Consider the following 19,476-nt stretch of genomic DNA (forward strand, 5'->3'; position numbering starts at 1 on the left):
GGGATTGCATTGGGAGTTATACCTGATGTAAATGACGAGTTGATGGGTGCAGCAGACCAACATGGCACAAGTATACATATGTAACAAACCTGCACGTTATGCACATGTACCCTACAACTTAAAGTATAATAATAATAAATAAATTTAAAAAAAAAAAAAAAAAAAAGAACTTCATTATCTTGGTCTTAAGAGCAGGTGCAGAACAAATGACTCAAAAGGTCACTAAAACTGGCTACAGTCTTCGGTGATAATTGTTTTCGGCAGTCATAGGGAAAAAAGCCTTTTGTTTGGAGATGAAGGACATCAGAAGAGAAGGTCTCCAGGAAGGTAATCAGAGGGTTAGAGATAGATATTATCTTGGACCTAACCTGCTTCTATTAGGTAGTAGAGACTAAGACTTGAGTCACTCATAGATCAAGTATCACAACAAAGTAGTTTAAAAACATGAAAGTGCTTCTATTTTTTTTGCAATTATTCGTTTCTTTCATATTTTATCAACCTCCTTTCTTCCTGGTCCAGTTCATCTGTCTTGGGAAAATTTCATAAATTTATGGTCACTTTTAATGATTAAAACTTAGTTCAATCCACTTTAAGGCTGTCAAATAAAACCAAAGTTCAACCTCTATTTGCCTCCTACCCTTTCCTCATGGCAGATGGCAGATTTGTACAAGGTTGCCGCCTGGAGCAAGGAAAGTTGGGAAGGTTATGTTTTGGCTCTGAAGCATGCCCCACTCCTTTGTCAAGGTTTGGCTGAACAGTGTAGACACAGAGAACAGATGGAAACAGGCTGGAATCTTCTTTGGTAACTTGTTACTTGTCAATAGTAGGGAGGTGTCTTCTATTGCAGTGGGTTAATGTAGTTCTGACTTCTTGGCTTGACTTTTCTGTTGTTGTGGCCTTCATGGTGACGTGTATGGGTTTCGTGTGTGTGTGTGTGTGTGTGTGTGTGTGTGTAAATCAATTTCACTTGGGACCCTTCTATCATTGGATGTCTTTTGATATACTATGATATATTGATCGTTTGGTTATTTGTTGCCACCCAAATCTCATGTTGAATTGTAATCCCCAGTGTTGGAGGTGGGGCGTGGTGGGAGATGTTTGTGTCATGGGAGCAGATCCCTCATGACTTGATGCTGTTCTTACTGTAGTGAGTGAGGTCTCACCAGATCTGGTCATTTAAAAGTGTGTGTCACTTCCCCCTACTCTCTCTCTCCTGCTCCTGTTTTCACCCATGTGACATGCAAGCTCCTGCCTTGCCTTCTGCCATGAGTAAAAGCCTCCTGAAACCTCCCCAGAAGCAGATCCTGGTGCTATGCTTCCTGTATAGCCTGCAGAACTGTTAGCCAATTAAACCTCTTTTAAAATAAATGACCCAGTTTCAGGTATGTCTTTGCAGCAATGCAACAATGGCCCAATACACCTTTTAAAGGAAAGGTAGCTGTATCTACCTTCAGCTCAACCCTGCCCCTATTGCCCTCTCCAGGAAGGGCTTCACCTCACCTGAATGAGCACTGCCTGAACAACCCTACAATTTCAATTTATCTCTATTTTCCGTGTTTCCTCGAATGGACTGAAAGTAAACTCCAGCTTCCACATCTTCTGTGGATCTGCATAACTGAGACATAGTACAATTTCCTCCCTCCCTCCTTTCCCCACAGTACAGTTTCCTCCCTTCCCAGGTACATATTACACTATGGTCTTTATTATTATTATTATTATTATTATTATTATTATTATACTTTAAGTTCTGTGATACATCTGCAGAATGTGCAGGTTGTTTACACAGGTATACATGTGCCATGGTGGTTTGCTGCACCCATCAACCATCTAGGTTTTAAGCCCCGCATGCATTAGGTATTTGTCCTAATGCTCTCCCTCTTCTTCCCCCCCCATCCCCCAACAGGCCCCAGTGTGTGATGTGTCCCTGCGTCCATGTGTTCTCACTGTTCAACTCTCACTTATGGTGAGAACATGCGGTGTTTGGTTTTCTGTTCCTGGGTTAGTTTGCTAAGAATGATGTTTTCCAGCTTCATCCATGTCCCCGCAAAGGGCATGAACTCATTCTTTTTTTATGGCTACATAGTATTCCATACCACAGTCTTTTTAAGACTTGCTGGGGCAGAATACTCCAGTGGCCATCTACTTTCAAAACATTAAGCCAACATTGTCTTTACACTCCTAGAAACGTTTTCTTTGCACTCTACTCTGATGCAGCTCCAGGGAGTAGATTTTTGTAGATTTTGCACCTGTTTTCTAGCCATCATCAATCTAAACTATTGATTCTTTTGCAGCCTTTCTATCATTAATTTTGGGTAGTGCTGGTGATGGTATCTTCCTCACCTTCCCCATTTCTTCTCCCAGGAAAGAGGAAAAACTTCTCACCAAATATACTGCACTATTCCAAGACAATAACTTCAAAAACTCTCATCCTTCTTTCTTTCCAGTCATCTCTTTGTATAGACTGGGAAGAAGAAAGAGATGGTTCAACAGAGATGGTTCTGCTTCCTTTTGTGAGCCTCAGGGATTTGTGTCTGACCCTAATTATTGGTAGTCTTTGTATAGAACATGTGTTACTTGAACCTCTTATTTGAGGGGTGTAGCCAATTTCACTCAATTCCTTGTGATACTTGTGTATGAGGGATGGATACTATTAGAGTTCTGGTGTGTTTGGTAAGACAATAAAAATAGCTACATCTGAGCTTTACACCTCAAATAATGATGCTACCCTTTATTCCTCAGGCTTCAAAGGTAGATTCCAGGATATGGAAATTAGAAGCACTAATATCTCATATGTTAAGGTCCAAGTAGTTCGAGAAATATTCAGCTGGAAAGTCTAACAAATGGTTGAAAGCATGGTATGGATCTGGAGCTTGGAAAAATATTTCAGTAAGAGAGAGACCTGACTTGAAGGCATTTACATCTAGATGTCACTTAAAATCTTGGAAATGAATGACATCTATGGAGAATGTGTAGAGGAGGAAGAAAAGTGGATGGAGAGGCAAACCCTGGGGAATCTAAATAAGTTACTGGAAGAAAATACTTAAAAAAACAGCGAGACAGAAGAAAATTTGAGGTTAAGAGAAGAAGGACAAAGAAATAGGGAAAGGGTAAATAGAAGTAGAGTCTGGCAAAGAAAGACGGTAAGAAGCAAAGAGAAAGGAATATGTAAAATTAAAGAAAATGAGAGAAATAGAAGAGAGCAAGAGAGGCGGCTCTGTCGGGCTTTGGCATAGTGACACCAATATTTGCATGAGGGTCCTCTCAACAATTTCCAATGACAGGCTGTTCAACATGAATCTGGAGAAATTGTGAAATTTAGAATTATTTTCGAACGCTCTTGCTGGTGGTATGAAAATGACAGCTTACTGATATATCATGAAAGTTAACTTTTTGTGTCAACTTGGCTAGGCTATGATGCCCGATTGTTTGGTCAAACACTAGTCTAGAGGTTGCTGTGGAGGTAGTTTTCGGACGTGATTAACCATTATAATCAGTTGACTTTAAGTAAGGCAGATGGTCCTCCATAATGGGAGTGGCGGCGGGGGGCTCAAGCGCAGACTGGGATTTCCTTATAAAGAAAGGGTTCTGCCTCAAGACTGAGAAGCAAAAACTCTGTCAGAGTTTCCTGCCTGGTGTTTTGCCCTGCAGATTTTAGACTCAAGACTGGACCATCAACTCTTACTTGGATTTCTACTCTGCTGGTCTGCCTTATAGTTTTCAAGCTTGCCAGTCCCCACAATGGCATGAGACAAGTCCTTAAATCTCTCTCTCTCTCTCTTTCTCTTTCTCTTTCTCTCTCTGTCTCTATCTCTATATCCTATTTTTTTTTTTTTAACGTTTCTCTGGAGAAGCCAGACAAATACATGTGTGTATTCTAGCACACAACTAGTATTTCACCTAGTGGTTTATGTATCTGCTTCTTTCTCTAGCTTAGAAACTTCTTAAAGTCTAGACTGCTTTTCATTCATGTTTGTGTTCATGTTGTCTAGCATATTGTAGGCTCACAAAAAATAATTACATAATTAATACTGAATAAGATAGTCTTTTTTTTTTTTTTTTTTGGAGTCTCACTTTGTCACCCAGGTTAAAGTGTGGTGGCGTGACCTCAGCTCACTGCAACCTCTTCCTCCCAGGTTCAAATGATTCTCCTGTCTCAGTCTCCCAAGTAGTTGGGATTACAGGCATGTGCCACCACACTGGGCTATTTTTTGTTGTTGTTGTTGTTGTATTTTGGGTAGAGATAAGGTTTCCTCATGTTGGCCAGGCTGGTCTTGAACTCCTGACCTCAAATGATCTGCCCATCTTGACTTCCCAAAGTGCTGGGATTACAGTCATGAGCCACCGCGTCCGGACCAAGATAGTCTTAATAGATTACAAATATCATTTTTTTTCCTTACGAACACCATAGTTCTATAATAACCTAGCTATAATTCCTGTTATCAAGATAGGTGTCTATTTATTCACATGATTGCAGGCTGGAGATCTGAAAATAATTCATGAGGAGGGATGTACAAATTGACACCAAGGAAAAAAGTGAAGAATCCTTTGCTCTGTGACATATTTGGTATTGCAGCAGATCTAAATTTCTGACCACAAACTCAGGTGTTCAAGATATGATGCATTTCTTTAATTTCTAAAAATGTTATTAAATCTTTTAATGAGCCCTTATCTTGCTGAGTTCATAAAAGCCAATCACATTCATTACTTGGTTTACTTGGAACCCATGCTAGGAATGAGAAAATGGGTAATGGGTAGAAAAGATCCAGGACCCTTGGTGGCACTGTTGATTGTGAGGGTCTCTGAGTCTTGCATGAGCCCAGCCTGCAGAGTTCCTTCACGCAGATGCAGCAGCTCTTGGCCCTGTTTTGCGCATGCTCAGTACATGGGGTGCTAGGGTTAAAACATTAGTGCTAAGAGTCCTGCCTCCCTATGTGATATGGTTTGGCTGTGTCTCCACCCATATCTCACCTTGAATTGTAATAATTCTCACGTGTCATTGGAGTGACTTGGTGGAAGATAATTGAATCATGGGGGTGAGTCTTTCCCATGCTGTTCTCATGATGTGAATAGGTCTCACGAGAGCTAATGGTTTTATAAAGGGGAGTTCCCCTACACAAGCTGTCTTGCCTGCTGCCATGAAAGACATGCCTTTGGCGGCCAGGCACGGTGGCTCACGCCTGTAATCCCAGCACTTTGGGAGGCTGAGGCGGGTGGATTACAAGGTCAGGATTTTGAGACTAGCCTGGACAAGATGGTGAAACCCCGTCTCTACTAAAAATAAAATTAGCCAGGCAAGGTGGCAGGTGCCTGTAATCCCAGCTACTTGGGAGGCTGAGGCAGGAGAATCACTCGAACCCGGGAGGCGGAGGTTGCAGTGAGCCGAGATTATGCCACTGCACTCCAGCCTGGGCAACAGAGTGAGACTCCGTCTCAAAAAAAAAAAAAAAAAAAAAAGAAAGAAAGAAAAACATGCCTTTGCTTCTCTTTTGCCTTCCACCATGATTGTGAGGCCTCCCCAGTCATATGAAACTGTGAGTCCATTAAACTTCTTTCTTTTATAAATTATGCAGAAGTCTCGGTATGTCTTTATTAGCAGTGTGAGAACAGGCTAATACACTGTGTAGGCAAAGAAAGAATTTCCTTTGCTGTTCTGCTGTCTTCCCCAGGCACCACCAGAAGTGGCAAGTCTAGCCCCTCAAGTCTTTTTAGTCTGTGGATAATATCATACACACACACACACACACACACACACACATATATATATGATAATGTCACATATATATAGATGCCCTCAAAAAGGCTCCTAACATAATCTGAAAAGTAAATTTCAGGCTTTATACTAAAAAAAGAAGAGCAATTTTTGTTAGGTAGCTCCTCCTTTCTGCCCAGAAAAATAAATCCATAAAGCATGAAAACACTAAAGTTTCCTGCATGTAATATGGAGTGACAGAAAAAAATAGCAAAGGAAATGTTGCAGAAAATTTTTCTGCTATGGTATATTTCATTTAACAACTAAAGGCATCACTTACCTTACTGGTACTTTTCTGTTTGCAAGAAAACACAAGACCGCAACTGTGATATGAGTCATCAGGAATGCTAATCCAATACCCAGGAGAGTCCATGTATCTGGAATTTTAAACCAATGAAAAAGATAAATATGCAGTGAAATATATTAGAGACCACCCCAACCAAGCCATTTGTTTAGTCATAATGTCACCTACTATTCTGAGCGTACGTGAAGTCTGTAGTAGGGGGATTAAACTTGATATGGCATCGATTTCCTTTCCATCCTTGTCCACATCTGGAAATGAGATAAAATGAAATAGTTGGAAAAAAGAAAAGTGAAAACATATTTGAACAGAACTGGCATGGGATAAAATGATGAATGTCAATAAATAGCGAGATACTAGGAACATGGATAACTTCGATAAACAATGAAAAATGTTAAGCCAAAGCAAAACCAAAATTAAATTGTTTTCATATTGTTGGGTAAGAGAATTTTCTTCAATATTCATCTTCTTGACTTTATAAGGTAGAAACATGGTTTCCCCATGGCTCTTTGTTTTTAAAAATTGACTTATTTTTCTCCAGTGTCCAATATTACTTTACTTTATCCATAATTTGCCTCAAATCCAAAGGGGATGCATTTTTCTATAGTGAAGAGATTTAAGTTATTTCAGAACACTAATGGAGCAGATTCAAATTTTACATTACCATAAATACAAACCAGAGAACACATTTATTTCTCATTACAAAGGGATAATCCTTCAAGTGTTTAGACTTGGAAACAGGTTAATAATCTCATTTGATGTACTAATAAAATCTCAGGTACTTACTACGGTTCCATTACCTTTGTTTTATTTAGGGATGTACATGATGAAACTTTTAACACTGGTGCGGATGGTCTTGAGAAAGTTAAGAATGAGAGAGTACCTTCTGCCTCTAAGGGAGATAAGGTTTATTGCTAAGCAGTAAATGTAATGAAATTTTTCTGGTAGTGTCTGAAAGTTCATGTACACACACTTGTTTACCAGTAGTAACAGGATACAAATTACAAATTATAACGGGTTTGGTCAAATTTCCTGCCAACTTCACAGTACATGCTACACAATAGGATGAAAACGTCACTTTTGAATATGTATGTATAAAAACTGAGTGTTAGAAGCAATGCTTCTTCAACACAATGTATCGAATTTTCACTTAATCTCTCTTTTAAATTTGAAAATTTGTATGCTCAAAAGTATTTCCTTCACAAAAGCAATCAGCTTCTTTAAACATAAAAAGTTTAGACGTTCATAGAGGCCTATCAGAATGCCTTTCTTTCTTTAGCAAATATTATTTTAAAAGTAGAATTGGAAGACAATTTCATTGTTTTAATGTTTCTTCAATTCAAATTAAAATAAATTATAATTGTGGGAGATTGGGGTATTTCTCATTTTCCCTCACAATCCTTAAGATGCATTCCTTGTCAGTCCTCATCCGACCTTGTGAATCCTACCTGTCAATCTTTCGCACATGCACACACTGGTATGATCTAGATATGGGGATGCGTTTTCACTCTGAGTTAATTCAATTCCTTTAAATGTTGAAAGTGCCACTTTCCTGGCATCAGGGCTACAGTAATCATCTGAGACAAATAGTACACGTTTGAATGTGCCTATTGATAAATTTTAGTGGAAACTGACTTGGAGTATCAGTTAAGAAAATAATGGAGAAACCCAAGACATATGGACAAAGAATATGGATGCTGTCTGTCTGTCTATCTATCTATCTATCTATCTATCTGCCTGCCTACCTACCTACCTACCTACTTATCATTCTTTCATTCTATCTTCTATCCACCTATCCGTGATCTATATTGCCTATTTATCTAAATGTATATTTATATTTATATATAAAACCTGGTGATGAACAAATAGAGTACTGAGTGGCCTTTTGATAGTTCTATGGGGAGTTCAACTAGACTGAAATAATTCTTACGTTAATTTTACAGAAAATATGCATAGAACAAGGGATAAAACAAAAAAAATAAAGACAGAAAATTTGTTCTTATGTTGATAAAAATTTGCCTATAAAAATAAAAATAACAGAAAGATTTGGTGAGAAATAAACCTTATCACCCATGTAGAGGCCCAGGATATTCTCCAATTCTGAACTTTGTAAAGACCTGCCCATTCTAGTGTTAGAAGTTTTATTATGTATGTTTCTAAATAAAACAAAGGTATTGGAATCTTCGAAGGGGTCTTCCTTCCAATAGCTATGGAAATATATACTACTAATTGACTGATTTTACCACAGAGCAGTTATGTTATAGAACAAATCAAACTAATATCATCGTATCAGCTAACATGAGAAAATAATAGGAAATAAACTACGGTAAGGGTCAAAAGTAGTTTCAAAATATGTTGAATTTTAGTCATTTCTGGCATACGAAAACTTGAATTTAATAAGTATGATTCATTTATATCTTTGTTGTGTGTTATTTACATAACAGTTACAAAAAATGATTTTAGAGAAAAATGAATACACTACCCCCCAAAACTTTCCACTTCAGTTTTTTTTATCAGCCTGCCATCTTGAAACAAAATGATTTCTATACATGTTTTCAAGAGAATTTACCTTCTACAAATTTTAATAGATGTCAGTAAATTTTTAAATGGGAGTAGAGATTACTGAGATTTTTAACTTACATGGTGAAATCTATGATTCCAAAAATTTTAGTCAGTAAGTCTGAATATAAATGGATATATGTTGCTACCTGAAGCAAAAATTGCAATCTCCATGCTAAAATTCCCAAATTATCCCCTCCTGTGTAACAAGTTTCCTTGTAAAATCACAGTACTGTCATGGGATAAAATGATGAATGTCAATAAATTTAATGAGATACCAGGAACACGGATAACTTTGATAGGAAACCAAAAATGTTAAGCCAAAGCAAAACCAAAATTAAATTGTATTATTTTCATATCGTTGTGTAAGATAATTTTTTTCAATAGTCACCTTGTTGACTTTATAAGGTAGAAACATGGTTTCCACATGGTTCTTTGTTTTTAAAAATTGACTCATTTTGCATCAGTGTCCAATATTACTTTACTTTATTCATTATTTGCCTCAAATCCAAAAGGGAGTGCATTTTTCTACAGTAAAGAAAAATTTTCTATAGTGAAGAAAATTTCCCTTGTAAAATTGTCACTTGATGTTTATTACATTAAAAATAATATATACTTGAAGTGACAAGGAAATTACCCACAAATGTATGTTAAAACACAAACCGTCATTCCCATATGCAATTCCATCCTCCCAAGGTAACTAAGGTATGTCTCCTTCTACTACTTTTACCTTCTCATAGAACACACACACGTACAGATACACAAACATATAGAGCTATCTATATATTGGTTTTGTATGTGTATTTCCTATAATAGAAGCATATACTTCTCTCTTCACCTAGCTTTTTCTCTCAACGATGTATCATGCATTTCCTTAAGATCAGATATCTGTGCAAATAACTGTCACAGACATTTATGTTTAGAAATTATCATATTGTACATGTATACATAAATATGTATTTTTAGTTCAAACTTTTTATTGTTGTTGCTTTTCTTTCCTCTTCTTCTTTCCTCTTCACCCCAGTATATAAAGGTGGAGGAGGAGGAGAAGGGAGAGACATTTGCTGGGTTGCAGAAAGAAGCAAGTGAGAATATTAAACACACATTTTCATCTTTGTTAAACTAAACCTCCTCCATGGAATACCCAGTGTTCAAAGTAATTGTGGCAGTCTGATCCCTAGATTTCTTTAAAATCTCCCTGAAAGGGGTGAGTTTCCAACCCTTCTAATGGCACGCAGAGAACAGCATTAATCACATGCGAGAATGGCGTGTTGAAGTTCCACCTATTCTTTGAACAACAGCAGTGAAAGAAATTTCTCCCCTGCCATCCCCCTGTGTACTGTGGGCTGGAAGCAAAAATAGAAACTCCTGTCTGCACTAACTAGAGCTTGGTGGACTCCCTTATCTTCCAAGCTAACCATAACTAACTAATAAGAATCATTAGGGTCGGACATGGTGGCTCAGGCCTGTAATTCCAGCACTTTTGGAGGCCAAGGTGGGAGGATTACTTGAGGCCAGGAGTTTGAGATTAGTCTGGGCAACAGGGAGAGACCTCTTCTCTACAAAAATTTTAAAAATTAGCCGTGCAAGGTAGTGTGCCCCTGTAGTCCTAATTACTAAGGAGGTTAAAGTGAGAGAATTGCTTAAGCCCAAGAGTTGGAGGCTGCAGGGAGCTATGCACTGCATTCCAGCATGGGCAACAGAGCAAACCCTGTCTCAAAAAATAATGATATTAATAGGCCGGGCACAGTGGCTCATGCCTGTAATCCTAGCACTATGGGAGGCCAAGGCGAGCAGATCATCTGAGGTCAGGAGTTCCAAGACCAGCCTGGCCAACATGGCGAAACCCCGCCTCTACTAAAAATACAAAAATCAGCCGGGTATGGCAGTGGGCACCTGTAATCCCAGCAACTTGGGAGGCTGAGGCAGGAGAATTGTTTGAACCTGGGAGGTGGAGGTTGCAGTGACCCGAGATCACACCACTGCACTCCAGCCTGGGTGACAGAGTGAGATTCCATCTCCAAAAATAAAAATAAAAATGAAAATAAAAATAAGTAATAATAATAATTAAGGTGTTTTACAAAGAAAATACTACAGTGATTTTCTCCATTATTTTTCACATGGAATCTGGGTAGGGAAGCTTAGCTATCTCCCTCATCTATTTATTAGATTGGTGCGAAATTAATTGCAGTCGTTGTTTCTAAAAGGAAGGGTCAAAGTGCAATTACTTTTGCACCAACCTAATATTTCTCAATAGTAAATCAGTAAGATTTGTATAACAAATGAAAAGTGAGAAAATGTCTAATCCTGAAGGGATAAAGCAAGTATTTGTTTTTAAGTGGTGTTTTGGGTATTTTTGTAGTTGGTTGGGGTAAAGGGTGAAGGCTCCTGTAGAGAGAAATAGGACAGGGAGAGTGGATAAGCTAGGTGGAGGTAATTCAGTGGGTTTAGGCTAGGCTAATGCCAACCAGAGAAAACCAGTACAAGTAGGGATATTTTAGGCATAGCTGTGGGGAGCTGAGTGGCTGAGTCGTTTGGTGGGTGGGTATGGGAAATGCTGAACCATTGCCTGAGGCCAGAAAGAAGGATCCTAAAGGAATAGCACAGTGAGATTCACTTTAGGAGCTTGACAATTTCTTAAGGACTAGAATAGCCCCTTGCAGGTAATCTCTTTGCTATTTTATGACTACACAAGGCTGAATGCAAATATGATTCTGCCCCTTGTGTAATCCAAAAAGATCCATAAAGACCATAAACATTAAATAATACTTGTATTAAGACACATCCATCTAAATTAGAATGCTTGTTTGTTTTAACGTCAAGAAGAAAAAAAATGTTAGATGTGATGTAATTACTTTAGCAGTCATATTTTTATAGGGAATTATTAAAATCAGTTTTACTCATAAAATTAACAGTTAATCTTAACAGGAGGAAAAAAAAAAAAAAACACTTGCTATTTTTTTTTCCAAAAAGCACTTATAAGTAAAAAGCATCCCAAGAGGACCTGACATATTTTGAGCTTTTATGGGGCTCTACGTTTTACCACTTCTTTCGCATGTCTAATATGTGTGAGTGTAACACTGCAGCATTTCAGCCTTATTTTTTGAACTCTGGAAATTTAAACTATTACCCAATGTATGTTGCACATGCTGTGGTCGCCTCCTTCAAATTCATTTAGCCTTCCATCCTCACTCCCTTCCCGCCACAAATTGTTTAGCATTTCCATGATTTGGCTGGGATTGTTACAGTAGGTCACTAGTCAGATATTAACGGGGCAGAAGAAGGCACCCCTCCACCAGAAATGCCAGGTGACCATCAGGTGATGGTTAGGCAGTTATTAAGCTGCCTCTCTAAAATAATAATTGGCCACAGCCGAAGCAAAGGCAGTTTCCCAGTAGATAGAAACACCTGAAACTGGAGATCAGCAGCTTCCTAATAAGATTTCTGGAGTTGAGCAAATGGGCTCACACATGCACACTAAGAGGCAAAACGGCAGAGTTGAACTGGTATATGACCTTCCTCTAGGGATGTTGGACTGGTAAGAGAAGAACGCCTCAAGAGAGCATGCACACAACTGCAGCAAACAGACCACGCATGGCCCCTCCGAAGTATCGGTAGGCCCCCACACATGCAGACAGCCCACCCCAAGGGAGGAATCAGGGTAGATGGGATGCAAGCCCCTGGAAGTATGCCAACATGTAAAACTTCAAGTTAAACGTCAAACTGTGCTCTTGATCTCTCAAGTTTCCTGCTCGGCCCTCTTCCAAGTATACGTTACTCCTTTTCATTCCTGTTCTAAAGTTTTTTAATAAATTTTCACTCCTGCTCTAAAACTTGCCTGTGTCTCTCCTCTGTCTTAGGCCCCTCGGTGGAACTCTTTCTTCTGAGAGGGCAAGAATGGAGGTTGCTGCAGACTCATAAGAATTTGCTGCCTACAGTAACATACTTAAGTGCTGCATGACTCAGATACTCTCCACTGCTAACAGAATTGAACCCTCAACCCAGTTCCTAGGGTCATGCCATTTTTCTTGCTCGAATGTGGGCTCAGAACCACACCTATCACCGCACGGCATTGCTAATCCACGGGATTGGTTCATAGACAGACATGGATGTAAGTTTGTCCAGTAAGAATTCTGTCACAAAAGGGTACATTTCGATGGATAATTGTGGTAAGAGACCTCTTCTTCCCAACTCTGATGTAAAAGAGGAAGCATGCAGCCCTCTTAATCTCAGGTACTCATCTGCTACCATTGTGCTACAATAAACAGGCAAGGGATAAAATCAACTAATAGGAAGACAGGACCTTCAAAGTCATGAAGAAATAGCAGAATAACTTTGATGGCATTGCGAACTTTTCCATCAGTTCATGTTCCAAGCCTGCTCTGCATGTAGACATTTTAGTTGTATAAGTCAATAAATTCCTGTATCATTGAGCCAGTTTGAATCGGGTCTTTGATTACTAGCGCGCACACACATCTACACACAAACTTTAATTCTTCTACTTCTCCATTTTACTCCCTACAGCTCTTCTCATTAAATCAATAATCCTGTGTTCATAAAATATTTACTGAATGTCTACTATGTACAAAGTACTCAACCAGATATGTTGGGGATATAAAGATGGATAAGCCATGGCTGAGAATTTGTAGAAGCATGAACTTAGAGAGAAAATGAAAAATACATGTAAAAATAACTAAGATGCAAAATAGAAAATAAAATAAACACAAAGAAAAGTTCTTAAAGAGAGCATCAAAGAATTGCTTCATGAATTTTTATTTTTCCGGACCTAGAAAGTGAAAAATGTGCAATCTCACCTGGGAATTTATGGACCATATGATATATTAAATTATATGTATTCTAAAGAAGGAAGTGTTTATATATGTATACTGTATCTGTGCTTTGAAAATATTGGTTATCCAAGTATATAGAAATCCTATAACTGATTTTTTTTCTGGAGAGATATGTCCAAATATGAGTTGTTAATAGGATCCTAGACTAACCTGCAGATTTACTAATTCTATATCATAGTATACTGATTCCATACCACGCTCAGTTTCTAATTTTGTAGTTTTGAAGGATGTGGAGAAAAATTCCTTCAGAAGCAGTATGTTTGGAATATATTCCAGATTCAATTTATATTTTAGTTTTATAGTATGTAGCCTTGTTTTTCTTTTTAGCAGGCTATGTTTATTTATTTATTTGTTTGTTTGTTTGTTTTTAAGTTAAAATCTTGCTCTGTCGCCCAGGCTGGATTGTAATGGCACAATCTTGGCTCACTGCAACCTCCATCTCCCAGGTTCAAGGGATTCTCCTGCCTCAGCCATTTGAGTAGCTGAGACTACAGGCATGTGCCATCATGCCTAACTTTTGTATTTTTAGTAGAGACGGGGTTTCGCCATGTTGACCAGGCTGGCCTCAAAATCCTGGCCTCAAGTGATCCATTTGCTTCAGCCTCCCAAAGTGCTGGAATTACAGGCATGAGCCACCATGCCCAGCCATTAGCAGGCTTTTTTTTTTTTTTTTATAGCAACATAACTATGAAACTCATGTCTATCATGTTGAAAGGTGATGGTGTCATTCTTCATTTACATTATATGCTTTAGAAATTATATAAAGCCCACCCAATAAGAAATATTTATTGAGCACTCATTATGTGCTAAACAAGGTTCTAAATGCTTTCTAGATTTTTAATAATATGATAATGTTCCAAAGTCAGGATTATTTCCCCATTTCATAGAGGAGAAGACGAAGTCACAGAGAGATTGAGCTGTAAATCACCAAAGGGTACAATCTGATGGAGATTTTCAACTTTGGCTCTGTTGACTACATGGTTTTGCTTCTTGTCATCTTTCTAAAGTTAAAATATGCAGACATAAAAAAGAAGAAGTTCATGTCCTTTGCAGGAACGTGGATGAAGCCGGAAACCATCATCCTCAGCAAACTAACACAGGAACAAAAAACCAAACATTGCACGTTCTCTCGTAAGTGGGAGTTGAATAATGAGAACACACTGACACAAGGAGGGGAACGTCACACACACCGGGGCCTGTCGGTGGGTGGGGGACAAGGGGAGGGAAAGCATTAGAACAAATACCTAATGCCTGCTGGGCTTGAAATCTAGATGATGGGTTGATAGGTGCAGCAAACCACCATGGCACATGTATACCTATGTAATAATCCTGCGTGTTCTGCACATGTATCCCAGAACTTAAATAAATAAAATAAAAGAATGCATAAAAACCATTTGTAATGCTAATTAACTTTACAATTTTTATCTGTTATGAGAGCAACACTCTCATAACATAATAAATTTCTAGCTGTAAAGATCTGAAAATGTCCGTTTATCACATTAAGCCTCACCCTGCAAACATCTCAAGATATAGAGAGGCAGCTGTGATGCTGGAAAGAGAAAGGAATGCAGGACTCAGGGCACCTGGAGTTCAAGCTAGACTCTGCTGCTTTCTAGCTATGTGGCTTTGGGATAGTCAGGCAGATTCAGTTTCCTATTTACAAATGGCAATAAGTATCACTCTCAGAATGTGTATGAGAATTAAATATTACGATGCACATTAAAATACACTGTAGACTGTAAAGTGCTATGCCAAGCTGTTTGCTACACAATTTTTAGCTTTCTGCTATAAATTCTGGTCGTGGCTTTTCCCAGCTGACCTTAGGCCCACATTCCCTAACAGCCTGGTCTGCCAAGGAGCTGGATCTAGCAAGCACAGTCTCTGATCCCATTGTGAGCACTCGGTTAAGACTTAGAGTTAGAAAGTCATTGCCAGTTTCCGTTTTCATGGCTTACCAATTCTGTTATTTAGAAACCCTTCCTACCTCCCTCCCTTCCTCCCTCCCTTCCTCTCCCCTCCCCTCCTCTTTCTCCCCTCCCCTCCTCTTTCTCCCCTCCCCTCCTCTTCCTCCCCTCCCCTCCCCTCCCCTCCCCTCTCCTCTCCTCTCCTCTCCTCTCCTCTCCTCTCTTCTTCTCTCCTCTCCTCTCCTCTCCTTTCCTTCCTCTCTCTCTTTCTCTCTTTCTTGAGATGGGGTTTCCCCATGTTGGCCAGGCTGGTCTTGAACACCTGGCCTCAAGTGATCTGCCTGCCTCGGCCTCCCAAAGTGCTGAGATTACAGGAGTGAGCCACTGTGCCCGGCCTCAAACCCATTTTGGTGTCTCAGTAGCCTGGAGGCTTTTGATCCTGTTACACAGGAAAGGGAAGAATCAGCAGATGCTGAAGATGCTTAGTACCTGCCATGTGCATGACTTTTCCCCATGCCCAGGTGAAGTTTCTATCCCATCAGAAGGGCTCTAGGCGGGAGAAAGTACTGCTCTTCCAACTTAACCTGAAAGCTGCAGCTCAGACCGAGTGTTTTCTGGGCCATATGCTGAGCCTCTGTCAGCAGAAGGGAAAATTGAGGTAATCCTCAGCAAGCCAGTCTCATTGTCAAGGGTCAATTATATCGTAACAAAATGAGAAAGCAAGAGAAGTCACTAAATAATCTCTGAGCCACAAGGCACTAAAATTCCACTTTGAGTAGCAGTGATTAATTTGCTTGGACTAATTTCTTGCACATCTAATTAGCTCTGGCATGTTTCATAATATTTATAAGTATTAGGCAGAGCCCACCTGAAAGAGAGAGATAAACATCCCGCTCCATTCATGCATAAGAGCCTGCTTTCTTAACATGAAGAGGAGAAAGGAAAAAATAAAATATAATTGGACGCTTTCAGCCACAGCCAACCTAATCAAATATTTCCTAAATTCTAACAGGTCTTTTTTATTAGTAGGTTATAACGAAGGAGTTTTGTAAATAACTTATTCCTGAGTGTGCTTGGTAACACCCATTCATTATACTAACGCCTGGAACAAAAACTTCTCCCACCCTTATTGTCATTGTGTGCCCATCTCAGCTCATTTGTCTCATTGTCAGAGAAAACAAATGAGGAACCTCAAGTTTTCTAAGCATGGGTTCACAATTAATTTGATTGGAACTGGCAGAGGGTTTACTCCAGTCTTTTAATCGACTTGAATTGTTCTAAAAAGTCTAAAGTTAAAAAAAATGTTTTATTTATAATTGTTCTAATAAGTCTAAAGTAAAATAAACTGCTAACACAGAGATAAAGTTATTTCAGAAATTAGCTGGGCATGGTGGTGCATACCTGTAGTCTCAGCTACAGCTAATGTGGGGAGGCATCCTGAGACACAGAGGTAGCAGTGAGCTGAGATTGTGCCACTGCACTCCAACCTGGAGGTAGAGCAAGACACTGTCTCAAAAAAAAAAAAAAAAAAAGTGACAGTTCCCTACAAAAACCTCATCCAAAGGTCAGTAGCCTTAAAGATCAAAGATAGAGAAAGTCATGAAGACGAGAAGGAATCAACGAAAAAATGCAGAAAACTCAAAAACCCAGAGTGCCTCTTCTCCTCCAAATGATTGTGACACCTCTCGGGCAAGGGCACAGAACTGGGCTGAGGCTGAGATAGATGAACTGACAGAAGTCGGCTTCATAAGGTGGGTAATAATGAACTTTGTTGAGCTAAAGGAGCATGTTCCAACCCGATGCAAAGAAGTTAAGAACCATGATGAAACATCACAGGAGGTGTTAACCAGAATAACCAGGTTAAAGACAAGCATAAATGACCTGATGGAGCAGAAAAACACAACACAAGAACGTCGCAATGCAACCGCAAGTATCAGTAGCCAAACTGACCAGGCAGAGTAAAGAATTTCAGAGCGTAAAGACTATCTTGCTGAAATAAGGCAGGCAGACAAGATTAGAGAAAAAAAGAACGAAAAGGAATGAACAAAACCTCAGAGAACTGTGGGATTATGCAAAAAGACTGAACCCATAGCTGATTGGTGTACCTGAAAGAGATGAGGAAAATGGAACCAGGTTGGAAAACATACTTCAGGATATCATCCAGGAGAACTTCCCAAAACTAGTAAGACAGACCAACATTCAAATTCAGGAAATCAAGAGAACCCTAGTAAGATAATCCAGAAGAAGATCAACCCCAAGACACACAATCAGATTCTCCAAGGTCAAAATGAAGGAAAAAAATGTTAAGGGCAGCCAGAGAGAAAGGCCAGGTCATCTACAAAGAGAAGTCCATCAGACCAACAGCAGACCTCTCAGCAGAAACCCTACAAGCCAGAAGATAGTGGGGGGCCAATAGTCAACATTCTAAAAGAAAAGAATTTCCAACCCAGAATTTCATACTTGACCAAACTAAGCTTCATAAGCAAAAGAGAAATATTAATAAGATCCTTTACAGACAAGCAAATGCTAAGGGAATTCATTACCACCAGGCCTGCCTTGCAAGAGCTCCTGAAGGAAACGCTAAATATAGAAAGGAAAAACTGTTACAAGCCACTACAAAAACACACTGAAGTACAAAGACCAATGACACTGTGAAACAACTACATCAACAAGTCTGCAAAATAACCAGCTAGCATCATGATGACAGGATCACATCCACACATAACAATATTTACCTTAAATGTAAATAGAATAAATGTCCCAATTAAAAGACACAGAATGGCAAGCTGGATAGAGTCAAGACCCATCCGTGTACTGTATTCAAGAGATCCATCTCATATCAAAGACACACATAGGCTCAAAATAAAGTATGGAGGCAAATTTACCAAGCAAATGGAAAGCAGAAAAAAGCAGGGGTTGCAATCCTAGTTTCTGAAAAAACACTTTAAACCAACAAAGATCAAAAAAGACAAAGAAGGGCATTACATAATGGTAAAGGGGCTAATTCAGGAAGAAGAGCTAAGTATCCTAAATATATATGCACCCAATACAGGAGCACCCAGATTCATAAAACAAGTTCTTAGAGGCCTACAAAGAGACTTTGACTCCCACACAATAATAGTGGAAGACTTCAACACCCAACTGTCGATGTTACACAGATCGTTGAGACAGAAAATAAAGAAGGATATTCAGGACTTGAACTCAGCTCTGGATCAAGTGGACCTGATAGATATCTGTAGAACTGTCCACTGCAAAACAACAGAATATACATTCTTCTTGGCACCACATGGTACTTACTCTAAAATTGGTCACATAATTGGAAGTAAAACTCCTCAGCAAATGCTAAAGAACTGAAATCATAACAAAGAGTCTCTCAGACCACAGCACAATCAAACTAGAACTCAAGATTAAGAAACTTACTCAAAACTACACAACCACATGGAAATTGAACAACCTGCTTCTGAATGATTCCTGGGTAAATAATGAAATTAAGGTAGATATCAAGAAGTTATTTGAAACCAGTGAGAACAAAGGGACAATGTACCAGAATCTCTGGGACACAGTTAAAGCAGTGTTAAGAGGGAAATTTGTAGCACTAAATCCCCACACTGAAAAGCTCAAAAGATCTCAAATCGACACCCTAACACCAAACTACAAGAACTAGAGAACCAAGAGGAAACAAAGCCCAAAGCTAGCAGAAGACAAGAAATAACCAAGATCAGGGTGGAACTGAAGGAGGCAGACATGAAAACCCTTCAAAAAATCAATGAATCCAGGAGGCGTTTTTTGGAAAAAAAAATAATAAAATAGACCACTAGCTAGACTAATAAAGAAGAAAAGAGAGAAGAATTAAATAGACACAATAAAAATAATAAATGGGATATCAGAACTGAACCCACAGAAATACAAACAACCATCAGAGAATAGGGTAAATACCTCTATGAAAATAAACTAGAAAATCTAGAAGAAATGGATAAATTCCTGGACAAATACACCCTCCCAAGACTGAACCAGAAAGAAGCTGAATTCCTGAAAAGACCAATAAAAAGTTCTGAAATGGAGTAAGTAATAAATAGCATACCAACAAATAAAAGCCCAGGACCAGGTGAATTT

The 19,476-nt window shown here is 39.0% G+C and overlaps 1 protein-coding gene across 1 annotated transcript in view; it reads right to left on the reverse strand.

Annotated features, from left to right (window-relative positions):
- Positions 1–19,476, reverse strand: part of MALRD1 (MAM and LDL receptor class A domain containing 1) — a 670,416-nt gene that overhangs the window by 31,256 nt on the left and 619,684 nt on the right. The window contains exons 37-38 of the mRNA XM_025396215.1: positions 6,222–6,301; positions 6,030–6,126 (exon numbers count right to left, since the gene is read on the reverse strand). Of these exons, the coding sequence (XP_025252000.1) occupies positions 6,030–6,126; positions 6,222–6,301 (177 nt within the window). The remainder of the gene's footprint in view (positions 1–6,029; positions 6,127–6,221; positions 6,302–19,476) is intronic.

The sequence above is a fragment of the Theropithecus gelada genome, chromosome 9 (assembly GCF_003255815.1).
Source record: "Theropithecus gelada isolate Dixy chromosome 9, Tgel_1.0, whole genome shotgun sequence".
NCBI lineage: Eukaryota > Metazoa > Chordata > Mammalia > Primates > Cercopithecidae > Theropithecus > Theropithecus gelada.